General features: G+C 58.4%; 1 protein-coding gene across 1 annotated transcript in view; it reads left to right on the top strand.

Annotated features, from left to right (window-relative positions):
• The window catches only part of LOC128834248 (trichohyalin-like), a 30,421-nt gene extending 5,381 nt beyond the window's left edge, over positions 1 to 25,040 (top strand). Inside the window, exon 9 of the mRNA XM_054022865.1 lies at positions 24,876 to 25,040. Within this exon, the coding sequence (XP_053878840.1) occupies positions 24,876 to 25,040 (165 nt within the window). The remainder of the gene's footprint in view (positions 1 to 24,875) is intronic.

The raw sequence follows: 25,040 nt of genomic DNA, 5'->3' as shown, positions 1-25,040 counted from the left end.
GCTGCACCCCCTGCCCTGCCTCCAGCCCCGCACCCCCTGCCCCCACCAGCCCGTCTATAGCCAGCCCCTGTCTCCAGCCAGCCCCACACCCCCTGCCTGCAGCCAGCCCCTGCTGCACCCCCTGCCCTGCCTCCAGCCCCACACCCCCTGCCCCCACCAGCCCGTCTCCAGCCAGCCCCTGCCTGCAGCCAGCCCCGCACTCCCTACCTGCAGCCAGCCCCTGCTGCACCCCTTGCCCTGCCTCCAGCTCCGCACCCCCTCCCCCGCCTGCACCAGCCCCTGCCTGCCTCCAGCCCCACACCCCCTGCCCCCACCAGCCTGTCTCCAGCCAGCCCCTGCCCGCACCAGCCCTGCACCCCCTGACTACAGCCAGCCCCTGTCTCCAGCCAGCCCCGCACCCCCTGCCTGCAACCAGCCCCTGCTGCAACCCCTTCCCGCACCAGCCCCGCACCCCATGCCCTGCCCGCAGCCAGCCCCTGTCTCCAGCCAGCCCTGCACCCCCTGCCTGCAGCCAGCCCCTGCTGCACCCCCTGCCCACACCAGCCCTGCACCCCCTGTCTGCAGCCAGCCCCTGCTGCACCCCATGCCCTGCCTCCAGGCAGACCCTACCTCTAGTCAGCCCCTGCCCTGCCTCCAGCTAGCAATGTATGTAATATATTATTTTTATTTTATTTATATAGTTATGGAAAGTAAATAATACATGAAAGAAATAAAAGGGTGTTTTTTACGTGTTTTTTTTTTAGTCATCCCTGTCGGGGCCCCGCCTAAAATGTTCAAATTGGGCCCCGCACTTCCTAAAGCCAGCCCTGCATACAATAATAGCAAAGTTCTTGGTTCAGGCTTGTAGCAGTGAAAGAATAAACTGCAGGTTCAAATCAAGTCTCTGGAGTACATCCACAGCTGGGATGGGTCATTCAGTCCTTCGTATAGAGCTTCCTTTTATAGCAAAGTCCCTCCAGAAGTATGGAGCAGGATTGAAGACAAGATGGAGATGAGGCATCAGCCTTTTATAGTCTCTTGCCGTGTGGTCTTTGCTTTCTTTGTCCCAAGGACACTCTATCCAGCATGTGGCATAGGAAAACCTTAGAGTTCTGTCCATAGGCAGGTCCCTGCATGCCTTGCTGAGTCACAAGGTGTATCTACCTTCTCTCAATGGATCAATTGTATAGCTCATGGTCCTCAGTGGGCCATCAAGCAGGCTAGGCAGAACTAACACCAACTTGTCTGGGGTGTTCCCCGGAAGCATAGCACAAGTTTGAAATACAGACAGTATAGAGCCAATATTCATAACGTCAACTACAAAACTGATACACATATACAGATAGCATAATTATAATCAGCCAATCAGAACCTCTCCATAGACCCCTTCCACGACAACCTTTATACAATATTGGCTGCAAATATATAACGGTGGTCACAACGGTGATCTATACAGTTACAAGATTATGTCAATAGCATCACAGGAGGTGACACGGCATCAGTGAGACTGATATTGGAATACTGCATCCAGTTTTGGTGTCCTCCTTTGAAAAAGATGTTGTGAAATTGGAGCTGGGGCAGCAAAGAACCACCAAATGTTCTGAGGGCTGGAGAAAAATGCCTTCTAGTGAGTGATTGAAAGAGCTCAACCTGTTTAGCTTATCAAAAGAAGATTGAAAGGTGACTTCATTGAAGTGTTGAAGTGCCTTAATGGAGAGAGAAGATTGGGTATTAAAGGGCTCTTTAATCGAGCAGAGAAAGGCAGAACAAGACCCAGTGGCTGGAAGGTGAAAAGAGACAAATTCATATTACAAATAAAGCACAAATATTCAACAGCGAGAATGATTCACCACAGGAACAAGCTACCAAGGAAAGTGGTGGATTCTCCATCTCTTGATGTCATTGAATGTAGACTAGATGCCTTTCTGGAATGTGTTTGCCCCCAAAGTAGCTATTGTGTCATACAGGAGGCCTGTGACATGCAGGGGGTCAGATTAGATGCTCTAATGGTCTCTTCTGGCCATCAAGTCTACTAATTTCTGAAAAACTGAGTGTAGCATTGGGAGCAGCCTCTGAGGTTTTACTGTCTAGTCGGCTTGCTTCCTAAAATGAACACTCCTTGAGTGGGGTGATCCACAGGGAGTAGCTCAAAGCTCCCAAGTGCCTGGCCAGGGGCAGGACATTAGCACAGCAAGGGAGGGGCATGGCAGTGACATCACAAAGGCCTTTTGCAGGACCTCAGACTATTGGTCAAAGGTGCTGACCTCACAGAGAGATGCTGACATCAGCCAGGCAGGACAGAGGGCGAGTGGCCCGGGAAACCTCAGAGACTCCTGTGGCTTTGCTTCAGCAAGTCTCTGTCTCGAGGTCTCTCTTTGAGGACTGAGAGAACATTCGGGTTCACGTACGTGAGCGGCAGAAGGAACCTCTGTCGAGTTTTCTCCTTCCCTTTTTGTGATTTGTACTAGAAAGCAGACGTCCCTGTGTAGAAGGTAAGAGCCTCCTCGAGGTTTGAAACCTGTTCAGTCTGATCCATCGGGTGAGAGTTGAATTCTAAGCATGGAAAACACGAGCTTAAGGAGGCAGAATTTTATTCCGCACCTGGGATTTTGTCCCTTAGAATCACTGGGGACATTGGGGTTTGTCCTTTTTGTTTCACCTTTTCCTCCAGCCCTCCCTCCTTTCTTTTCTTCTCTTCTCTTGCTTCTTTTGTCCTTTCCCCTGTTCCCCTCCCAAGACCAGGGTGTGTGTGTTTGTGTGTCGCGGGGGAGTGCTCTGCAGCTCCCACGGTGGGAGGTCCACCCAAAAATGTGGGGCTGAAATAGTGCCCCGGCAGTGATCCCCACCAGTAGCGTAGCTAGGAGTGGTGCAGGGGAAGCAGCCACTTCCCCTCAGCACATTTTCCAAAAGTGGCGCCTTAGTCAGGGGTTACCATGGCGCCAGCGGGCGGGGCCCACGCTCCGCTCTGAAGCTTGGCCTGCCCTGACCCCTGACCTCCTGCACGCAAAGGGAGGGCAGCACGGCCGGAGGAGCCATGGGGGGGGGGGCAGCACGGCCGGAGGAGCCATGGGGGGGGGGCCGCGGGGGCGGAACGGCACGGCCAGAGGAGCCATCCTTTGGGCTCTCTGGTGAGAACCCTCAGCCTCCCGTCCTCAGCCTCTAACCTGACTGGCTGAGCAGGCGGTTATTGACAGGGAGGAGACTCAGGTCCTTGTTCTCTTTTAAGACCAAGTCAATAAGTCATAAGCAGTTCTATGTTTGATGAATTTTGCTGCTTCTCTGCATTAATTGTCTCTGAGCAGCTCATGATTCTCTCTACCATTGCAGTTCTCCTAAAATACTTGCTGAATAATTACTGTGCACTGTTGTTGCTCTGGAACTCATCTGAGAGCACTTTATTCAGGAAATTCAAGATCCGATAGTTAGTTTGAAAATCAGGGCTCTTGGGTCCTATTCCCAACTCTGCCACTGACTGGCTGTGTGACCTAAGACAAGTCAATTCTCCTTTCTCAACCTTAGCTTCTCCCTCTTTCAAGTAGGGATAATAATGATCCGCTCCTACTTACCTCACGGTGGGTGGAGGATGGAGATCCATTGGAGAGTGTCACTAGGAGGAATGCATTATATGAGGTGTCCTATCACATTTACTCAGATCAGATTGTGACATAATAGAATAGCTGAAATAGTTTATTTTATTTGTATTTTTTTATTTTGAAATTGATAAGAGCAGCAACTACTTAGCTCAGACTGAAGCATCTTATCTAATTTTCGAGATCTAAGTGTCTCCTCTTGGTGTGCGAGGAGACAATTTAGCACACTGTGACAAACAGGAGATGCTTTTGTTTTGCAACAAAATATTTTTGCAAAGAACTTTCATCCCACTTGTTATGAGTTCAAGAAACAAACTGGTTTAGTCTGAATGGGATTTTATGACAGAAACGGTTTCAATGAAATCTCCCCACCATCTTGATTCCTGGGCTCTATCCCTGCCCAGGGGTGAAAGGAACTTAAAGGATTTACCATTACGCCGGAGTCCTGAGCGGGGGTGTAGCCTCAACCGGAAGAGGCGGGGCCTTTCAAGATTTAAAGGCCCAGGGGCTCCGGCTGTGGCTGGGAGCCCCAGGGCCTTTAAATCACCCTGGAGCTACCAGCTGCAGAGGCGGCTGGGAGCCCCGGGGCTCAGGGGCGAATTAAAGGGCCCGGGGCTCCAGCCACCGCGGAGCTCTGAACCCTTTAAATCACTGCGGGAGACCGCCTGCCGGAGCTCCAGCGGCGCTTTAAAGGGCCCAGGGCTCCCCACAGCGGCTGGAGCCCTGGGCCCTTTAAATCACCGCCGCGGAAGCCGGTTCAGTCCGGCACGGCATACTGGCTCTTGCCCCTACGCTGTACCAGACAGGACTGGTTTACTTTCCCCTCTGCCGTGCTTCTGGGGGGTTTGTTGTCCATTAGAACAGGAGTCAGGACTGGTGGCTTCTCTTTCTGGCTCTGCCACCGCCTTGCTGTCTAGGCACGGTGCTTGGCAGGGGCTGGGGCCGGGGGCGCGGGGCCAGGGGCCGGCGCGGTGCTGGGCCGGCTGTGCGGGCACTTGGCCGGGGGCCGGGGCGGTGCTGGGCCGGGGGCCGGGACCGGCGCGGTGCTGGGCCGGGGGCCGGGGGCCGGCGCGGTGCTGGGCCGGGGGCCGGGGGCCGGCGCGGTGCTGGGCCGGGGGCCGGGGCCGGCGCGGTGCTGGGCTGGGGGCTGGGGGCCGGCGCGGTGCTGGGCGGGGGCCAGCGCGGTGCTGGGCTGGGGGCCGGGGGCCGGCACGGTGCTCGGCCGGGGGCCAGCGCGGTGCTGGGCCGGGGGCTCGGCCGGGGGCCAACGCAGTGCTCAGCCGGGGGCTGGCGCGGTGCTGGGCCGGGGGCCGGCGCGGTGCTGGGCCAGGGGCTGGTGCCGGCGCGGTGCTGGGCCGGGGGCCGGGGCCTGCGAGGTGCTGGGCGGGGGACCGGTGCGGTGCTCGGCCCGGGGTGGGGGCACTTGGCCGGGGGGCCGGCATGGTGTTCGGCCGGAGCTAGGGCCGGGGGCGCAGGCACTTGGCCGGCGCGGTGCTGGGCCGGGGGCCGGGGGCCGGCGCGGTGCTGGGCCGGGGGCCGGCGCGGTGCTGGGCCAGGGGCTGGTGCCGGCGCGGTGCTGGGCCGGGGGCCGGCGCTGTGCTCAGCCGGGGGCCGGGGCCGGCGTGGTGCTCGGCCGGGGGCCCGAGCCGGGCGGTAGACACCGGGGCCAGAGCCTCTTGGCCTGGGCCGGCCGGCCGCCGAACAGAGCCGCCTGGCCAGTGGGGCCGGACTGGGACGCGCTGCACCCCGCCCCAGCCTACCTGCTGCCTCCCTGTTTCAGGCTTCCCGCAAACATTTGATTCGCGGGAAGCAGGGGAGGGGGAGGAGCAGGGGGCGGAGCGTTCAGGGGAGGGGGCAGAGTTGGGGCGGGGCTGGGGGCGGGGAAGGGGCAGAGTTGGGGTGGGGCCAGGGCCCCATGGAGTGTCCTCCTTTTTAAAAATTAAAATATGGTAACCCTACTAGTGAGCATGGACTTGTCAAGAACAAATCATTCCAAACCAATCCTAGCTCCTTCTTTGGCAGGGTTATAGGCCTAGGGCAGGTGGGTAAACAGTAGATGTGATCTCTCTTGGTGTTTCTAAGGCTTTTGACACAGTCCCATGGGACATTCTCACAAGCGAACGAGGGAAATGTGGTCTAGATGTAATCAGTGAAATGTGAGTGCCGAGCTGGTTGAAAGCCCAGACTCCAAGAGCCCTTCTCCATGTCTGGCTGTCCAACGGAGAGGGTGTACCGACTGGGTCCGGCAGGGATCAGTCCGGGGGCCGGTACTATTCAATATTTTCCTTCAGGATTTGGAAAATGGAGTGGAGAGCATGCTTCTACAATTTGCAAATGACACCAAGCACTTTGGAGCACAGGACTGGAATTCAAAACGCCCTTAACAAATTGGAGACTTGGTCTTCTTGAGCCAAAGTCCATGGCTGGGCCCCTCTCTCTAGACTGGGCTGAAGTGAAACCCCAGAGCCAAACACTCCTCCTCCTGGGCAGCGCGCTCCCACCTTCAATGGGCAGATGCTGCTTAGCGCTGTCAGAGCAGCTTTTGCTGGGGGCTTCTCCCAGCACTTTCCAATAGTGGGAAAGTATGAAATCCCCGTTTGACTGCTGGGGACAGAGCCAGAGACGGGGGAGCAACTTGCCCAAAGTCCCACAGGAAAAGGAAAACAACCATCAGTGGAACCAACAGGAAACCCAGCAATAGAACTCAGGAGTCCTGGCTCCCAGTCCCCTGGTCCAGTCACTCCAGCGGAGCACACTCCCTCTCAAAGGCAGGGGGAGTGGACATGGGGGCCTGGTTGTAATTGCCAGCTGTGGGAGGGAGTGTGCAGCAGTGGTTAGCGAAGGGGCCTGGAAAGAAGGCCTGCTGGGTCCCATCCATTCTTCTGACACTTGGTGTGACCCTGTGCCAGTAGCTTCCCCTCCCAGGCCTGGTTCTCATCAGTGGGGTTGGGGTCGCAGTCCCGACAGCCCAGGGGGGTTGGGAGGCTCCAGGAAGGTGTGTAAAGTGCTGGGATGTCGGGATCCCGGAGGCGCTGTCACCCCTGCACTAGGGCGGTGTTCTGCACCCCCTGCTGCTGGCCGAGTTTCTCTGTCCCTTGGCAATAAGACAGACTCTTGTTTTCACAGCCAGCCGATCGCCCTGTGCCATCACCCTGCCTGCTTCCTGGGCAGGGTAACTCCTCAGCTCACCACCACCCTCTCCTGCCTGCCTTGGGCTTGGAGAGTGAGGAGAAGGGCGAGGGACGACCCTGAACATCCTCCATCCATCTCTCCGTCACCAGAGCAAGTGAGTGGCATTAGGGTTCCTCGGTGGCATCCCCTGTCTGTCTGGGGAGAGGCAGAAAGAGGGGGAGAGAATCTTTCCCAAAGGAGATTGGATTTTCAAACAGCCCCCAGGAACCCCTCGCTCTCAAGACTGGGAAGGGGCTTCTCCAGAGCCGTCTCCAGGGTGTTTGGCAAGGTCCCAGCAATGGGGCTCCCAGCCCTTCCCTTGTGGGAGACTGTTCCCCAGGCTGAGAGTCTGTGAGCTGGGCCAGACCCAGTGAGCTGCTGAGCATGGAAATCAATGGGAACCGAGGGGGCCCTGGCCTTGCTATGCCTAGGGACTTTGAAGTGGGGAATGGTTTCCCAGGAGAAGTCCAGACTCCTGGGTTCAGGGCCGGGTTTAGCAAGTGCGGGGCCCAATTCCTGGGGCGGCACTTCGGATTGCCGGCTGCGGGAGGTGGCCCCGCGGGGCTGCCGCACTCTGGACGGCGCTCTGGCCAGGAATGCAGCGCCACGGGGTTTGCCGCGGTCCGGCCGGCGGTCTGGCCGGGGTCGTGGAGCTGCAGGGCTGTTGCGGTCCGGCTGGGGCTGCGGGGCCGCGGGGCTGGCCGGAGCTGCAGCCAGGGTGGCAGGGCCAGGGGGCAGCCACGTTCTGGCCGGAGCTCCAGCCGGGGTCGCGGAGCTGCCGTGGTCCGGCCGGAGCTCCAGCCAGGAGAGCGGGGCTGCAGGGCTGGCCGCGCTCCGCCGGAGCTCCAGCCGGGGTCACAGGGCTGCCACGCTCCGGCCTGGGTCGCGGGGCCACGGGGCTGCCACGCTCCGCCGGAGCTCCAGCAGGGAGAGTGGGGCCGCGGGGCTGTCACGCTCCGGCCGGCGCTCTGGCCAGGGGAGCGGGGCCCCCGAAGTCGAATGCCACTGGGGTGAGTGCGCGGGGCCCTCTTAGGCCTAGGGCCCGATTCTGGGGAATCGGGCGAATCGGCCTAAAGCCGGCCCTGCCTGGGTTCTGTTCCTTCTCTAGCCTGGGCGGAGGGTGGGGGGAGTGAGTGTGGTCTGGGGTGGCAGGAGGGAGCTGCTTGTCCAAAGTGACCAGTGTCTTTGTGACTGACCCCAGTGCTCGAAAAGAACGAGACTCCCTGGTTCTTGCAGCCCCAGCGATGACGAGGGGGAGCGTTGAGGGGGAGCAGATTATGCAATGAACTCCTGCCAGTGGGGGTAGCTTCCCCTCCCTGCACCCCTGTGGGGGGAGCAGGAGCTGCTCTGGCTGGGGCAGGGATCGGGAGGGACCAAACAGGCTGGTTAGTGAGAGGTTGCCTTGACCCCAGACTCACGCCTGCTCCCTGCTGGGTTCCAGGATGGCCAGGCTCCTGAGGATGTTCAGGAAGAAGCAGGTGGCCCCAGAGCCTGAGGGAAGCAGCCACCATCTTCCCCAGGAGCGAAGCGGCCCCTCAGTCCCCGCTGGAGGGGAAGAAGCTCCCGGCCGCGCCAGGAGGTGGAAGTGCCCAGCCTTCTGGCGGAGGAAGCCCACTCCCGGCACAGGCGCCGAGGTGGGAGCATCACCTCCGAGGCCAAAATGGAGCTGGGCCAGGCTGCGGCTGGGCAGGCAGGACCCAGCCCAGGGGCGGAACCGGGCAGGGTGGCTCTGGGGCTTGTTGTTGTGTGGGCAGCAGCGGCCCCAGGAGCCCAGCCCCAACTTCCAACGGGGGGCATCGCCCTGCTCGGTCAGGTAGGACCTTCCAGCCTCCCCAGGGCAGGAGGTGGAGGATCCCTCTGCCAGCCCCAGCAGCTCAGGCCGCTCCCCATCCGACCGCAGCAGCGCCTGCGACTCGGACATCAGCCTGGCCGACGGACGCTTCTGCTTTGTTCTAGGTGAGGAGCCAGGCTGGGCTCGGGGAGGGGTGAGGAGGGGGCTGTGAACACCCTGGGCCCAGGCCCTCGAGCAGTGCTATGGGGGCGGGTCTCCAGCCCAGGTGTCTGGCCTGAGCCATGTGAACCCCACGGACACTAGATGCTGCCACTTTGGTCCTTGGTGCTCCATTGGGCGGGGCTGGGGGGAGGCACCTCCAAGGGAGTCCAGGACAGTGGGGAGGTTCTCTTTGCTATGGGCTCCTGAAGGAGTTGGGGGCTGATGCCATCACTGAGAGAGGGCAGTGTGGGGCCCAATCTGCCCTACGTCCCAGAGGTGGGAAGGGGACACATTGTCCCACCATGCCCCTGTCCTTCCCCCGAGTGGCAGCAGGAGTCACCTTGTCCCCTTCTCTCCCTGGTGCAGCGTCCGCCAGGGACTCCGAGGACGACGAGGAGAAAGAAGAACGGGTAGACTTGGTAACAGAGGAGGCTGCTCTCATGAACATCCGAGAGCAGCTCCATGCCCAAGAAAAGGTACAAACGTTCCCCAGCTGTGCTGGAACTGAGATTGTCCTGCTCCTTCCCAGCATCCCGACCCCCTGCAGAAGGTCTTGGCTCTAATGGGGACCTTTCTCCTTCATGATCTGGGACCCCCAAGATGGGGGTGTTTGTCACACACCAGACGGTGTCTCCTCCCCCCACAGGCACTGTCCCAGTTCCTGACCCTGATTGTGGAGGAGTCGTGGGTGATTTGAACAATAGGCAGGTCCCCACTATCCCCCATTCAGGCCTAAGTCCTGCAGTTGGTGCGGCTGGGGCAGGGAGGTCCCTGGCTAACTGGCTCTCTCTCCCCTAACCCCACTCCTGGTGGGCGCAGGACGAGGCGCAGCAGCTCGTCTTCCTGCACGCCATCTACCCCGCGTGCCTCGCTGCCCAGCAGAGAGGGGACTACACATTGGAGCCACACTGCTCGAAGGCGGCTGTGGCGGAGAGGATTGTGGTGAGTGAGACACGGCGCCCGGGAGCTGGAGGGTGGACAGAGATATGGGAGGGGCAGGGGTCTCCCCGGGCCGAGGGTTGGGGGATGGCTGGTGCTGGAGGGCAGCTGAGGGCAGGGATTGCTGGGGCTGAAGATTGGGGAGAGGAGACGGGAGAACTAGTGGGCAGGAATCGGAGGAGCGGGAGGCAGCTGGGGGGATCCTGCTGGCTGTGTAATCTCCTCCTTGGGGAGTGTCAGTGAGGCCCGAATCTCACACGCTCCTTTATCTCCTTTGCGTCTCACAGGAGCTGATTGAGCAGCTTCCTCCTAACTCTCCACCCGGCGCCGTCCTGGCCAACTCCCTCATTGCTGTGGCCAACCTCAGGTACCGAGACCCTCCCGCCCGGTTCCCCTAAGCCCGGTGCTGCTCAGGCCCATGGCTGGGAGTCACTGCCCCTCCCACTCCCAGCTCACCTCCCAAGGGTGGCTCCTCTGGCAGAGGTGGCAGGAAGGGTCACTCCCTCTCCTGGCTGCTCTGTTCTTTTCACTCCAGTCACATTGCAATGGCTTTGGGGAGAGGCTGACTCCCAGGATCAGATACAGGAGGGGCAGCAGGGTCCAGGCGCCATTCCTGCCCTGCCACTGTCAGTCTGGGAAACTTTGGCCTTATCATTCCCTGGCTCAGTGCCTCAGTTTCCATTCTCGCCAGCCTCTGCTATTTCCCTGCAGTTTCACGTCCGTGTTGGTGCCAGTCCCACCCCCGCACTGCACAGTCTAATACCGGCTCCTCTCTCTTGCCAGCACCATGACACCTGCCCTGGAGCCGGAGCTGGAGACCCACCTCCTCCGAGCCACCCTGCACGCCGTCTTCACCCTGGGCACGCAGACGGACACCAACCAAGTCCAGGTAGATCAGCCAGCTGTTATCCTGCCCGAATCCTTGCTAATTGCCTGCAGTGGGATGTGAATGAGAGAAGCCAGGATATGTGTTTGGGGGTCTCACCAGTGCTTCCCAGAGACCCCTCTTCCCATCCTGTGGCAGGTGTAGCCCCAGTTTCCCTAACTCTGACCCATGGCTCTCCCTTGCTTTGCAGGATCTGCATAGGGTCATACCAGACCTCCTGGACGCCATGCTGGGGAACCTGCTGGCGAAGACCCCAGACACAGACAAGCTCCACTACATCTTGGAGGTGAGCCCGATGAGGGGGTGGGGGCAATTTTACCTTAACTCTTAGATCCATTTTCCAGTCTGTCCTCCTAGCTGGGCCCCCAGTGGCCATCCTTGGTCAGGGCAGTCAGTGCAATGCAGGGTCAGGCCTTTCCTCCTTGAAGGACAGAGGAAGGAGCTGGGACTTCAAGCCAGAGCTCTGCCTGCTTGTGTTGAGCACTAACCACAGGGCCCCGGGCTGGCTTGGGGAGTGAGAGTCTGAACCCCTCCTGGGAGATCCAGAAGATGGTCCTCAGAGAAGAGCCACAGCCTCATTGCTAGAGAAACAGGAGGGCCCCAGAGAATCAGCCCTTGTCTCTGACGGGCCCTGAGATTCCTGGGGGGATTGTGCTCACACTCAGTCCCTTCACCCAGCCAAGGACTTGAGAGCCAGGGAGGGGGGAGGGGTCTGTCTCCTTCCTGGGGAGCTGTTCAGGAATCAGGAGTTCAGGGGGGATGGGACCAGCCCCGACACCGAGCATTGTCCCAATCTGGAGAGACAATGACAAGTTGTGACCTGCAGGATACAAGCATCGTCCTGGGGGCAAGAGTCCCCTTCTAAAGCTCTGCAGTCAATGAATCTGATATTCCACCCTCACCGCATGCAATGTCTCAGCCCCCTTGGGATGGGGGGGACCATTAGCACTACACATGCACCCCCTCATCAATCCTGAGCTGCCTCCTTTCCCCACAGCACATTAACTACTGGACCGTGTCCAGGGTGCCACGAGAGAGAGCCAGGGCCATCAGGAGCAGCGCGGCCCTGCTCACGTCCGTCATCACCCTCCCTGACTTTGACGTAAGTGGCCTCTGAGCCCAGCTTCCTGACTCCAGGCGTAGGTGGGCTGGCTCCAACGGGCTGGAGGATCTGCTGCTGCAGGGGCTGTGGGCTAGGAGTGTTCCTCTTGGGGAGGCAGAGTCAGAGCAGAGAATGAACCTGGCTTGAGTCAAGTTCTTCTTGTCCTGGTTAAGTGGCGACTCTCGCTTGTAAGGAGACCATGCTCCAGGTTCTTGCCTTCCTGTCATCCTGGAGCAGCTGGGGAAGCAAATCCTCCTGGAGGGCCCTGCCCACATCTCTGTTCTCCAGGCTCCCTTGTGGGTAGAGATAACTAAGGATTCAGCTCTAGCTCCTATCCTCTAGCATCTCCTGCAGAGGGGCTGAGGGGAAGGAGAGTCCTGGCCCAGGCGGGGACTGGGAGCTGACAGGAAAATGCTGATGGAGTCCCCTCTCCCTCTCCCTTCCATTAGAACTCAGCCGAATTCCCCAGGATGGGCCACCACGTGGCACAGCTGGCTCTGTTCGTCGGTGACCCAGACGAGGACATCAGCCGGCAGGCCAGGGAGGGGGTTTACCGGCTCTACCAGCTCCTGCTGCGCCAGAGGGGTAAGGAACCCGGCTAGACGAGTGAGACTGGGACCCCAGCCAATTTCTCTCCGAGTGACCCCGGCTGGCGGATCAGTCTCTCTCTATCTCTTTCTGTGTTCTCCACCACCCCCGCAGTTCTGTTGGGCTCTGCCCACTGTGCAGCCACCAATGGGATTGGAAGGACACAAGCCCTGCAACCAGAATGACCAATGTGTATGTGTCTCTCTCTTTCCCAGACCTGAACATCCATGAGGTCGAAGACCTTTGGTGCTGGGACTGGCACCAGGACAGCAGGCTCCTCGGCTATAAGAACACCGCCAGGGTGGGGGAGGTAAGGACACTCTGCCAGGGCATGGCACAGCTCTGCAGGGCAGGTGGCTGCCTCCTGGAGCCATGCGACGGAGTTGCCGTTCTAGGCCAGGATTTGGAGCCTGGTTCGGGGCAATCTGCTGAAGCCTCACATCTGGTTGGTTTCAGGTTTTTGCCAAATTTTTCTCAGAGGGGCAGAGAAGATTCTTCCTGCAGACAGCAGTGCTGGCCATGCACGACCCCCTGCTGCGTGTCAGCCAGGCTGGGCTGCTCCTCACTTACTCCCTCCTGGGGCAAGCCGAGCAGCTGATGGGGAGCAAGGTGAGCAGCTGCATTAGACTCAGGAGATTGGGGCGGGGCCCAAGCCTCATTCCCATCCTCTGGCCATTCGCCGGCCTGGCAGCAAGGCGACTGGTGGGGAATGAGAGTGAGAGCAGGTGCTCCTGGGAAGGGAAATGAATTCACCTCCATGAGCAGGAGGGAGCCAGCTTGTTCCTGGAGCAGCTCCAGCCCAGGAGAGAACTTGAGCTGTGGATTGGAGGTGGAACAGCTGTCAGGGGCACTGGGTGGGAGGTGGCAGGAGCTCCCCCTAAAGGAGGTTGTTGGCACTGGAGGTCCCTTGAAAGGAAAACAAGACTCCATTCTGGGGGTCAGGAGGGGGACTTCATCCCTCAGAGGTGCGCGGGTGCTGGGTGGAATTGCTGCTGGTCCCAGGTGCCCTTAATTCCCCCTGATTCCACAGAGGCATCTGAGTCTCTGACAGGTCCTCGTTCCCTTGCAGCAGGAGGTCGTCACGGTCAACATAACGAACCAACTTCACATCATCCGGCACTTGCGCCAAGTGCCGGAGGCGCTGCAGGAATTCTGCCTCCAAGGCCACCAGCAACTCCTGCTGCCTCTAAACGGGGAGTGTAGTGAGACTGAGTGGCCTCCCTCCGAGCAGGAGAGCGAGGGCCCCTCTACACGCCCTTTGGAGGGCAGGGCCTATATCACCCCACCCGCCTTGCCTGTTGGCTGGCCGCTGGGGCCTCTGGTAGACTCTGTTGCAACTGAGCGGCCTCCCTCCGAGCAGGAGAGCGAGGCCCCCTCTACACGCCCCTTGGAGGGCGGAGTCTATATCGCCCCGCCCCCCTCGCCATAAGGACCGGGGCGTGGGGTCAGAAATATAAAAGGCCGGCCCTTCACCACAGTTGGGGGACAGCCTGCAACAGAGGAGGACACTTGGCCTGTTCTCCAGAGTCCCCTAACCCTAACCCCAGATATGGACGAGGACTGGCCCGGAGTACCCGCTGCGGTTTACCCCAAGGAGCCGGAAGAGGCCTAGAGGCCGCATGTACCAAACCCCGGGGAGGCAGGAAGTAGCCCAGGGGCAGCCCGGGAGCTGCTGGCTGCAGAGCCCGGCGCGGATCAGTCGGCGTGTTGCGGCTGGATCCCCGCCGACGCAGGGGCAACCAATCCTGCCCCTGCCAGCGCCTTGGGCTGAGACGCGGGGGAGGAGGGTGGGACCGCGTCCCCCTGCCACCCCACCCCGGGTGGCTGACCCCCTACACGATGCAAGGAGGCTCTAGCCCAGGACAGGAACTGTTTGTTGGCTGGCCACCGGGACCCCGCCCAGGCTAGAGCCAGCCCTGTCAAGTCTGTCTGTTTACTGGCTGCCAGGGTTCCACCCAGGCCAAGGCCCGCCCTTGAAGTCTGGTTGCTTGGGCCCGGCTCAGGCCTGAGCCACCCCCGATACAGTGTGTTGAGGGGCTGACCACTTGAGCGACCTCAGCCCAGCAGCGCCGGCTCTACCATTTTTGCTGCCCCAAGCAAAAAACAAAATACAACAGCGCTCGGACTGCCAAAGTGAGCAAAAAGAAAACCAAAAAGCACCCAACCACTTGGACTGCTGCCACCCGAACTGCCGAAGCAGAAAAAAACAACAACGCTCGGACTGCCGCCGCCCGAACTGCTGAAGTGCCAAAAACAAAAAAGTCGCCCGGCCTGTGCTGCCCCAAGAATGGACGGAATGCCGCCCCAGGCATGTGCTTCCTCCGCTGGTGCCTGGAGCCAGCCCCGCAGCCCAGGCCACAGCCTGGTTGGGACAGCTGATCGCTGAGGTGGGGCAGCTGTTCCACCCCCATGCAAGAGGGCGCTAGAGTAGGCCAGAGCGGCTGCAGAGGCTGGTAGCCAATCAGAGAAGGGCCAACTGAGAGCCAATCAGGGCCGAGATTAGAGCCAGCCAATCTGGACTAAGCTAGGCCCTATATAAAGGCTGCCCAGGCGAGCGGCAGGCAGTATCCCCCAGACCTTGATGGGAGAAGGTCTGTCTTCAGAGCAGGAGACCAGCATCTCCGAAAGAGCAGTGCTGGGCAGGCTCAAGGGAGCATACTATAGCTCCGGCCCAAGACCTGCCAGACTGCGGGCCCTGATAGAAAGGGCCTAGAGGGCCCAGAGGAGAAGTGGCCCAGGGACAGTTGGACAAGGGGAGAGCAGGGAGACTGCCACTAGAGGATCCCTGGGTTTGGACCCAGGATAGTTGGTGGGCCTGGGTCCCCCCGTTCCCTCTTGTACTGCACCTGGCCATGTGGTGGCTGAGTCAAACTGCAACTGGGCCTTGAGACAAGGGGCTAGACTTTGGGGGTTTTGGTTGGCCACTGAGGCATGTGCAAGGACTGTTGCTAACCTGCTTCCCCCCTCCCCGCCGGAAGGAGATGAGGATGGATTAGGGGGCACTGCTGGAGGGAAGTGGCCTGAAGAAGGACACTGTCAAGCGGACTAGGCAGATTGTGCCACATGGAGAGACCAAAATGGTGGAGAAAAGAGACTTCTATTGGAGGGCCTGGGTGGCTCGGCTTGCTGAACAGCAGAGGGAGTTGTTCTGGCTGCTGTGGAGGTCAGCACCCAGACCAAACAAGAGATCCGGCACCAAGGGCGAGAGGCCAGGAACGCTGGACTACTTCGCCTGTATGTGACAGGGACACTAAAGGAGGGAGTGTCCCTCCTGGGAGGGGGCAGAGAGGCCCCACCCAGAAAAGGCACCCCCTGTGAGAGTAACGGGGGGGGGGGCCCAGCTTGTTGGGTCTGTGGGGAGCCAGGGCACCTGAAGAGAGAGTGCCCCTACAGGACTCCCAAGGCCCGGGCCAGCTCAGAAGGAAGGGCTAGGGCCCAAACAAGCAGGAGTAGGGATGTGGCAGGGGGAAGACCCAGATAGTGCTTCCACTGCCACCAACGGGGCACTGCCCCCTGAGACAGAAAGGGGGAGTGTCTGAGACAAGGGCTCGGTGAGAGACTAGCCACAGAGAAGAGGTGGTGAAGACGGAGGCCCCTAGAGAGAAAGGGGCTGGGGCAGAGAGGCCCCACCGAAATGAGGGAACCCACATAGGAGCCAGGAGGGCCCATGTGGGAACCCAAACAGAAGTAGGAACCCACGTAGGACCAGGGCGTTCAACAGTGGGAACCCAGACCCTACAGCTGGGAAACAGCTGGCTCCAGACTTTGGAGGGCCTGCGAGAGGAAAGAGATGCCCTGCAGGCCCCACTACGAAGGAAGCTGGGGTGATAGGGACCCCTTTCCTCCCCTCCCCTGTGAGCATTTTTTAAGGGGGAGGGTTTGTGGTGGGACGGATGCCCCACCCCCATGTGAGAGGGAACTAGAGTGGACCAGAATGGCTGTGCAAGCCGTCAGCCAATCAGGGAAGGGCCTACTGAGAGCCAATCAGGGCTGAGATTAGAGCCAGCCAATCAGGGCTAGGCTAGGCCCTATATAATGGCTGCCCAGGAGAGCAGCAGGTAGTATGTCCCAGAATTTCATGGGGGAAGGTCTGTCTCCAGAGCAGGAGACCAGCATCTCGGGCTGGGCAGTACTGCATCTGGCCATCCGATGGCCGAGACAAATTGTAACCGGCCCTTGAGACAAGGGGCTAGACTTTGGGGGTTGCAGTTGGCCACCGAGGCAGGTGCAAGGACTGTTGCTAACCCCCGCCCCTGGAATGGGGTGAGGATGGACTAGTGGGCACTGCTGGAGGGGCAGTGGGCTGCAGGGCAGTGTCAAGCGGTGAGCAACGCGGCTCCAGATGCCAACGGAGAACAAGAGACGGATGGGACGCTGCTAGCAGAGGGCGTTCCCCATGGACTGAGCTAATTCCCAGAGCGACCAGCGGGAGGAGCCATGCTGGTGAGTCCCAACCCTGTCAAAACCACCCAGCCCTATTGTGGGCCCACTGCTACCCTGCAGACTCTGGTCAGGACCAGACTGGGCCAGGTGGAGTGGCCTCCCTCTGGTTGGGAGAGCAAGAAGGGGAAATGGAGCCCCCTGGCACTCACAGAAACTCTCTCCCCTCTCTATGGAGCAGGGTTCTTCCCTCTGCCCTCCAAATTCCTTCATATGGGGCAGGACCTTTTTCCCTTGCACCCACTCCCCTCCCCCCTTTCCTTGGTCTAACCCCCCCTCATTCCCGCTGCGCCCAGGCAGAGCTTTCCCTGCCCCATATGGTGCAGAAAAGCCCTTGTGTCAGGGCCACAGCCCCACTGGAGCTTGGAAAGCTCCACTTTTGAGGAGGTGGGGGTGGAACAGAGGCTCAGGGCTAGCTTCACCTTCTGCCCTTTATTCTCCCCTTGGCCCTTCTATGGGGTCTCTGGGTGTGACAGGAATAGGAGCCTCATTCCCAGCTGTCTTCCTGGCCCTGGGATCTGGCACAGCCTCCCAGACGGGCGCTTCCTGTAGCTGAGCCACGTCAGGGAGCAGTGGGGATAGGTCACCTCGTCCCAGCAATGCCGGCTCTCAAAGAGGCTTAGATGGAAGACCCCAGTCCCTCATTGAGGTAAGAGCCATTTATTTCTTGGGGCGTGTGGGTCTCTTTGGGGAGAAATGGCATCCCCGATGCATAGCCTGTCTGGGAGCTTTCCCTGTCCCTGGATCCCAGCCCTGGTACAGAGCCCTATTTCTCATCATGATATCCTCATTTTATTCTCAGAGGCAGTGTCCAGGATCCTGGAGACTGTCTCCTACTGCAGGAGGTTTGAGCGGGGAGAGATCACTCACTGTCACGACCCAGGGGTCTCCAACCCGGGTCTGCAGGGTTCATGGGAGCAGCCACACTCCAACCCTCCACTTAGAAGCCTGCTGAAAATTGCTTACCTCAGACCTTTGAAGTTCAGCCCCAGTTTGAGGCTCCATTCCTGAGGTCCTATTGGAGGAGTCCCAGGAAAGCTCACTGGCCCCCTGGCCCTGCGTAAGACAGCAGCAGGAACACGAAGCTGACTGAACACCAGGCCTGCTCCCGGTTCTGGACCGTGCGCTGCCTGGTTCTGCTGCCACTCCCCTGGCTTGATTTCCTGGCATCTGAGTTGTGGTGGTGATAGCAAGTTTGTCTTTTGCTGCTCATCTTCCAGTATCCTGACCTGGCTGACTCTCCACTCCTGTCATGTGAGTGTGGACTCTGGCTCTGACCAGTAGGTCTGGCTGCCCTTGACCCAGCTGTGACATTGACTTTCGTACAATTTCTCCATTGCCCCTTTCTGATCTCCAGCAAGATACACCAGTCCCTTGGCTCCCAAAGTCCCAGTTGCCCGCTATTCAAGGGCTTGTATCGCCCCCACCCCAGCTGCTTTTCCTAGGGGAATCTCCCTAGAGCAGAGGAGAAATCTGCTCTTTTCTTAGGATCAGTCCCACCCTGGCCTCAGCTCGGCTACTTTGTTTACCTGGGGTCAGGCACCACTTTTGAAGCCCTTAGCCTGGGGGTGGAGGTGGGAGCAGAGGCTGAAGCTCCAGCAGTTTCCACCAAAGAACACCCCCCTGTCTTTCTATGGTCCGGCTAGGGCTCCCCATCCATCCTGGAGTTGAACACCAGATGGGAGCTGATGGATTGTCCTTGGTGGGCCATGTTCTTGTGTGTGATGAGAGGGCCAGGAGCAGATGCACTACGCCAGGCCAGGACCGGGCTAAACAGCCTGTAATGCTAGTCAAACCAGGGCCACAATACAGACGCCCTGGGCATCCATGGGGACTGAATCTGGGCCCTTCACTACCAAGAGCACAACTGGTTCCAACTTGAGTCATGACGCTGGTGACCCCTGCCAGCCCCTCTGAGGTAGGTCAGTATTATCCCTGTTCGCTGGGGCATAGGGATAGAAAGCAACTGGCTGCAAGGTCACACACGACGTCCCTGACAGAAGCAGGAAGGAAGCGTAGGACTGATACCAGTCCAGCTCCAACCGCTAGACTCCACCCACTTCCAAAGTCCGAGAACCCAGGAGCCCTGACTCTGACACTAGGCCTTAAATGACAAGACCAACCTCCTTCCCACTCAGGACGCCATAGAAGGGACCATCTGCTGAGCTCCCCTTGGCAATGCCGCTGTCCGAGACCATTGCTAGTGGGTGCCAAGTGCCTGAGCAGGGAACGGCTTGAGAGCCTCCTAGAGACTCGCAGGTGTTTGACTGTGACCCTCAGGGAGCCGTGGCAAGAGACTCTCTGGCTCTAACCAAGGGTTTCTGGTCTCCTAGACAGTCAGCCAGTGAGGCCAGTTTGCAGAATGTGGAAGAGCCCTTTGGCAAGGCATTGGAGGATTCACCATGAAGGTGGCGGCAGTACCTGGGGTCCCTATGGGCCAAGCCTCAACTCCTGCCAATCCAGGCGAATCTCCCCCTGCTTTCAGCAGCGCTTGGCTTTAGCTGCTGGGCCTGTGAGCCTAGACCAGGGGTCTCAAACTCAAATGACCACGAGGGCCGGATGAGGACTAGTTCATTGGCCCGAGGGCCGCATCACTGACAACCCCCCCCTCGCTGCCCCTGGTCCTGCCCCCAGAGGGGGCAGGAGGAGTGTGGCAGGGGCTCAGGGGGGGAGTTGAGGTGCAGGGGGCTCAGGGCAGGGGGAGGGAGAGGTGAGGTAGGGGGTCGGGGTGCAGTAGGGGCTCTGGGCAGGGGGTTGGCATACAGGGTGCGGGAGGGAGTGTGGGGTTCAGACAGGGGGCTCAGGGCAGGGGGTGGGGGATGCAGAAGGGGGCTCAGGATAGGGAGTTGGGGGGCAGGAAGGATGTAGGATGTGGCAGGAGGTTGAGGGCAGGGAGTTGGGGTGCAGCAGGGGGTTGAGGTGCAGGCAGGGGGCTCAGGGCAGGGAGTTGGAGGGGTGAGGTAGGGGGTTGGGGTGCAGTAGGGGGCTCAAGGCCGGGGGTGGGGGGGCAGGAGGGAGTGCAAGGTGTGGCAGAGGGTTGGGGTGCAGGCACGGGGCTCACAGCAGGGGGTTGGGGTGCAGGATGGCATTGGCCTGTGGCCCGGAGCCGCTTACCTAGAGAAATAGCCCCCCAGGCCGTGTGTTGCAGACCCCTGGCCTAGACAGAGCACTCAGGTATTTCCATCAGCCTGCTCAATGGCAAATGCAGCCACTCAAAGAAGTGAAGAAGAATGGAAGTGAAAGAGTAAAGCTGGACCATCCGCTGAGCTGCTGCACTCAAGTGAGCAGAGCCGGGGAGCAAAGAGGGGGAACTCGAAGGTGGCTGGTGGCAGTAGGGAGGAGAAGCAGTTTGGGAGCCAGGAGAGGAGAAATAAATAGTTAATGACAAATGCTGCCGGCTTTCTCTTGTGTGGTGAAGGGTTGAGAAGGGATCTCTTTACTATAAGGCTAAACTTTAAAATAGCTGTGTATGGGGAAGGGGGGGGGAGTCTATAAAGGTAAGAGGTCACTCTAGGGGCTTGAAGTCCCAGATTCTGGGGCTATTGCAACTCCCTCAGGTGGTAGCAGTAGTGAGCGCTTGTCCTCCTTTTCTGGACTAGCCACCAGAAAAAGGACACGATACATGTGGCCAAGGAAAGACAGAGGCAGTGTTGCCTGTTAACATGGCTCTTGTGGGGGAGCACGGCAGGTTACTTTGGACTAGGTAGGAGCCACGTGTCTCCAAACCTGCACCTCCTAAGGCTCCAAAGACTTCGCTCCCGATCCCAGAGCGTCCTCAGCGTCCTACAGCGCCAGATGGAATCTGGCCTCTCCCCCCACCTCAGCAGTCCAGAAAAAGTTATTTGTAGACATGTTCTGTGTCCTCTCCTGCCACACTCCCCTGTTGGCGACTAATGCAGTCACAGAGTCCAGGCTCGGATATTAGGAAACACTATTTTACTAGGGAGGTGGTGAAGCACTGGAATGGGTTATCTAGGGAGGTGGTGGAATCTCCAGCCTTAGAGGTTTTTAAGGTCAGGCCTGACAAAGCCCTGGCTGGGATGATTTAGTTGGGGATTGGTCCTGCTTTGAGCAGGGGGTTGGACTAAATGACCTCCTGAGGTCTCTTCCAACCCTGATATTCTATGATGTCTCTGTCCCTCTTTTATGCTCTCTTTCAGTTGCTAGAAAGATCGTTGCTGTGTCATGGGGGTCAGGCAAGCCCCTTGGTCAGGCAGTACCCCACTGACTAAGTGCCCTCTCCAAGGAGTCTCTCAGAGAGTGGATTCTTCCTGATGGGCCATCAACACCTTTTTGGCCCTCCTTTGTTTCTACTGTTAAGCTGGCTGGGGGCGTCTCCCAACCTCACAACATATTTCAGAAACGCACAGAGAGCATAACTTCCCATACAATGACAGCACATCCAATCCAACAGGTTATTAATGTTCAACAGATCCAGACATTTTACATACCACCTCACAAGGCATGCATGATACAAAACATCTCATAATCATATCACAGTGGTGAATGCTGTGTGCTACTGAGGGATACAGGGTTCCAGAGTGTCAGTGTATCATGGCCAATGGCAGTAAAAGCCCAAAGGAGATGCTCCCCTGGAACAGCCTTTGGTGACAGCAAGGTCCCCACTGAGAACTTCAGTACGGCTCTGCAGCTGTTACCCACCTGTCCCGCCCCCCAGCATCAGCCGCAACTCAGTGCTTTTTGAGTGGCTTCATGCTGGCTGCATGCCTGGACAGCAGATAAAATCTGCTAAATCTTTTCTTTCCCAGAAAGAGCCATTCCCATGTTTCTTTCCATTTCCACCCGCGTCAGACAGGAAACAAACCCAATGCAGAGTGGAGGGTGTCACGGCCGTGATGCAATCTGAGAAAACCCAACAGCATTCACAGCTGGCTGTGTAACTTTTCATTGTCTGATCACTGCCTTCATGCCTTCCAGCCTGAGAACCAATGTGAAGATGTGGGGTGTTGAGAAGTGGCTTGCCATTAGTAGGGTTCAGAGTTAGCACCACATTGAGATGGACTGAGGCCAGCTCGCCCCCCTCTCTGACAGCTGTTGTGTGAGGCCCACTACAGACTCAGGCAGAAGTTAGTTTGTTCTGGAACAGCCTTCTAAGAGGAGCAGTGAGGGCAAAAAAAACCTAACTGGCTTCAAGACTGAGCTTGATAAGTTTATGGAGGGGATGGTAGGACGAGACTGCCCACCATGGCATGTAGCCGATCTGTAACTGCTAGCAGCAAAAATCTCCAACAGGCGGTGATGGGACACTAGATGGGGAGGGCTCTGAGTTACTATAGAGAATTCGTTCTCAAGTGTCTGGCTGCTGGGTCTCCCCCACAAGCTCAGGGTCTAACTGATCGCCATATTTGGGACTAGGAAGGAATTTCCCCCAGGTCAGATTGGCAGAGACCTGAGGGGAGGGGTCGCCTTCCTCTGCAGCACGCGGCACAGGTCACTTGCAGGTTTAAACTAGTGTCAATGGTGGATTCTCTGTAACTTGAAGTCCTTAAACCACGACTGGAGGACTTCAGTAACTCAGCCAGAGGTTCGGGGTCTATTACAGCAGTGGGTGGTGAGGTTCTGTGGCCTTCAATGTACAGGAGGTCAGACTAGATGACCTTCTGACCTTAACGTCTATGAGTCTTATTGAGTGGTTCACCCTTAATCTAAAGAACCAAAACCTGGGAAATACCAGACAGGAGACCATCAAACAGGAGTAAAAAGCAGTAAAAAGCCTCAGCAAAGAGCTCCAGGATACATAGCAGGGCTCATGTGGCAGAGAGTTCCAAAGACAAAAGGACCCATTCATAAGATCACGTTATCTGAAGAAGCCACCCCAGAGACAGCTGCACCTCAGCGCTGGGCGAGCCATCCCCATGTAGTGTTGCTGTGCTGCTGTTCCTCAGATGTTTCACCCCAGAGGTGACTGCATCTCAGCCCCAGGTGACCATTACCCAGCAGTGGAAAGAGTTCAATATTTGCTAAGGATTTTTGTTTTCAGCTCTAAGAAATGCCTCATTTCTGAGAAGAGGCAGTTGGGATGACATTTTTGGACGGAGAGGCAGTGGTCACATCCAGAAATTCACTACGGGGGTGTACCTCTGGCCAAGCTGTCCGGCCCCCCAAGTTGATCACAGTGCCTGGCACTTTCAGTGCCTTTTAAAGCACGTGCACTTCCAGACCCGGCTGCTCCAAAGAGCCCGTGGGGGGATCTGGGGAATGAAGATTCTCTGCACCCTCCAGTCTGTCATTTGCTTTTCCAGCCTGGCCCCATCTCTCCGGGCCTCTCTGTGCTCCCCTCCCACACGCACTCTGCCTCCCACCCCCTCGCACTACAATGTGAGAGCAGGGCCGCCCCACCCACCTTCAAACCCCCGCCAGCTGGGCTGCTGGAAGGATAAGACTCAGGGAGTTACGCTTTTGTTTCTCAGACAAAATTTTGCCTGCACGGAGAGAAGCGGAGATTTGGCCGGCTAAGAGCAAGAGGCGGAGGGTGTGTGGAGGGTGTTTGCCCCAATCTAGCCCACCCCACCCCCCCAAGGAGCAGGATTGTCCGCCCCAACTCTATCCCCCTCCCGCACCAAGGGGCAGGATCGTCCCCTCTGCTCTATTCCCCCAGGTTGCAGGATTGTCCCCCGCAGTCTATTCCCCACCCATGGAGCAGGATCGTCCCTGCTTGTTCCCCATGTTTCACCCTCCCTAACTGTGCTAGGGCATTGCCAAGTCACATGATAAGTCCTGGCTCTCTGTGGGGCAGAAATTCCCTGCAGCTGGGGGTGGGGGGGGTGGGACAGGGTCAGTTCGGACCTTGCCCTCTGTCCAGCAGAAAGATAGGCTCCGACAGCGGCTAATCTACCCCCAACACTGGGTCTGGCTCATGGCGTGATTTGAAACACTGTCAAACTCTGACCAGTTCAACCAGCTAAAACCGGGGCAAACCCTTGGGCCTGTGGAATCCCCCAGAACAGTGGCTTGTCTTGCATTAGCCACGATCGGGACATTTACAGGCACAAGCTAATCTATGGAAGGAGAGCCGGCCCCTCAGAGGGTAGGCTGGGCACAAGCCAACAACACGTGCTGTGATACAGCCAAAGAGTGTAGGCCATGCTCCCAGTCCGGTGGGGGGTGGGTGTCTCTCCAGGGACGCAGAGACGCTGAGTGTAGGGGGCCATGGGGGATAATCAGCTGGACGTGAGCCCCCGTGCGACAGTGTGGCCAAAGGCGCTAAGGATGCCCAAACGGGAATCGTGCGTAGGAGCAGAGAGGTCAGTTTACCTCTGGATTTTGCGCTGGTGCGACTGCTGCTGGGGTCCTGTGTCCAGTTCCGGAGCAGTCCAAGAAGGATGTGAATATATTGGAGAGGGGGCAGAGCGGGGCCAAGCGAATGGTTAAAGGATTACAAAACGTGGCCTGGAGTGATAGACCCCAGGAGCTCAAGCTGTTTAGCTTTGCAAAGAGAAGCTCCCACCTCCCGGGGTGACTTGACTCCAGTCTAGAAGCACCTACGCGGGGATCAAATATTTAATAATGGGCTCTTCAGGCTAGCAGAGAAAGCTCTAACGTGACCACATGGCTGGAAGTTGAAGCTGGACACATTCAGCCTGGAAAGAAGATATCCGTGTTTATCAGGGAGGGGAATTAACCATAGGAACAATGTACCAAGGAGTGCGGTGGATTCTCCCTCGAGGTGGGATGTGTTTCTAAGAGATCTGCTCTCGTTCAAACAGGAATTAACTGGGGGCAGTTCTCTGGCCTGTTATCCAGGAGCTCAGCCTTGGTCCCTCCTGGCCTGGGAATCTACCAATCTCCGCCATGACTTCTTGGAATCCGTCTATTCTCTCTGGTGCTGCCCGGTGGACAGGGACACAAAGTGGGCAGGTAAACTGAGTCACACAGCTTGTTCACAGAAATATTCCCATGTTCTCTCGCTCCTCCCCAGACTCCTGCTGCCAGGAAGGGGCACACCTGGGCTAGAGATCAGCCGTCCTCCAGCAGAGCCCTACTGCTCCGGGTGCCAGGTCCTGACCCAGTAGGTTCCCCCCACTCAGTGGGTCTAGAGAGATGGATCAACTCAGGGAGGACGTCACCTGCTCCATCTGCCTGGATGTCTTGGATGACCCCGTCTCCCAGTTCAGAGATGGGCCCATCCCATCCGCACCCCCAAGCCCGTTCCCTCTCCCCACACAGATGGCTGAGGCGTTTGCAGTGATGAGACAGGAGTTAAACAGGAGAGCAGTAGAAGCCACCAGGAGGGAATATGACCAATTTGTGCAGGAGCTGGTGAGTGCAGAGGGGCTGCGGATTGGGAATGAGGGGCACCAGCATACCTGGGGGGAGGCAAGGCTGAGGTAG

Source organism: Malaclemys terrapin, chromosome 3 (genome assembly GCF_027887155.1).
Source record: "Malaclemys terrapin pileata isolate rMalTer1 chromosome 3, rMalTer1.hap1, whole genome shotgun sequence".
Classification (NCBI taxonomy): Eukaryota; Metazoa; Chordata; order Testudines; family Emydidae; genus Malaclemys; species Malaclemys terrapin.
The sequence above is the reverse complement of the archived record's forward strand: the minus strand, read 5'-3'. Positions and strand labels throughout refer to the sequence as shown.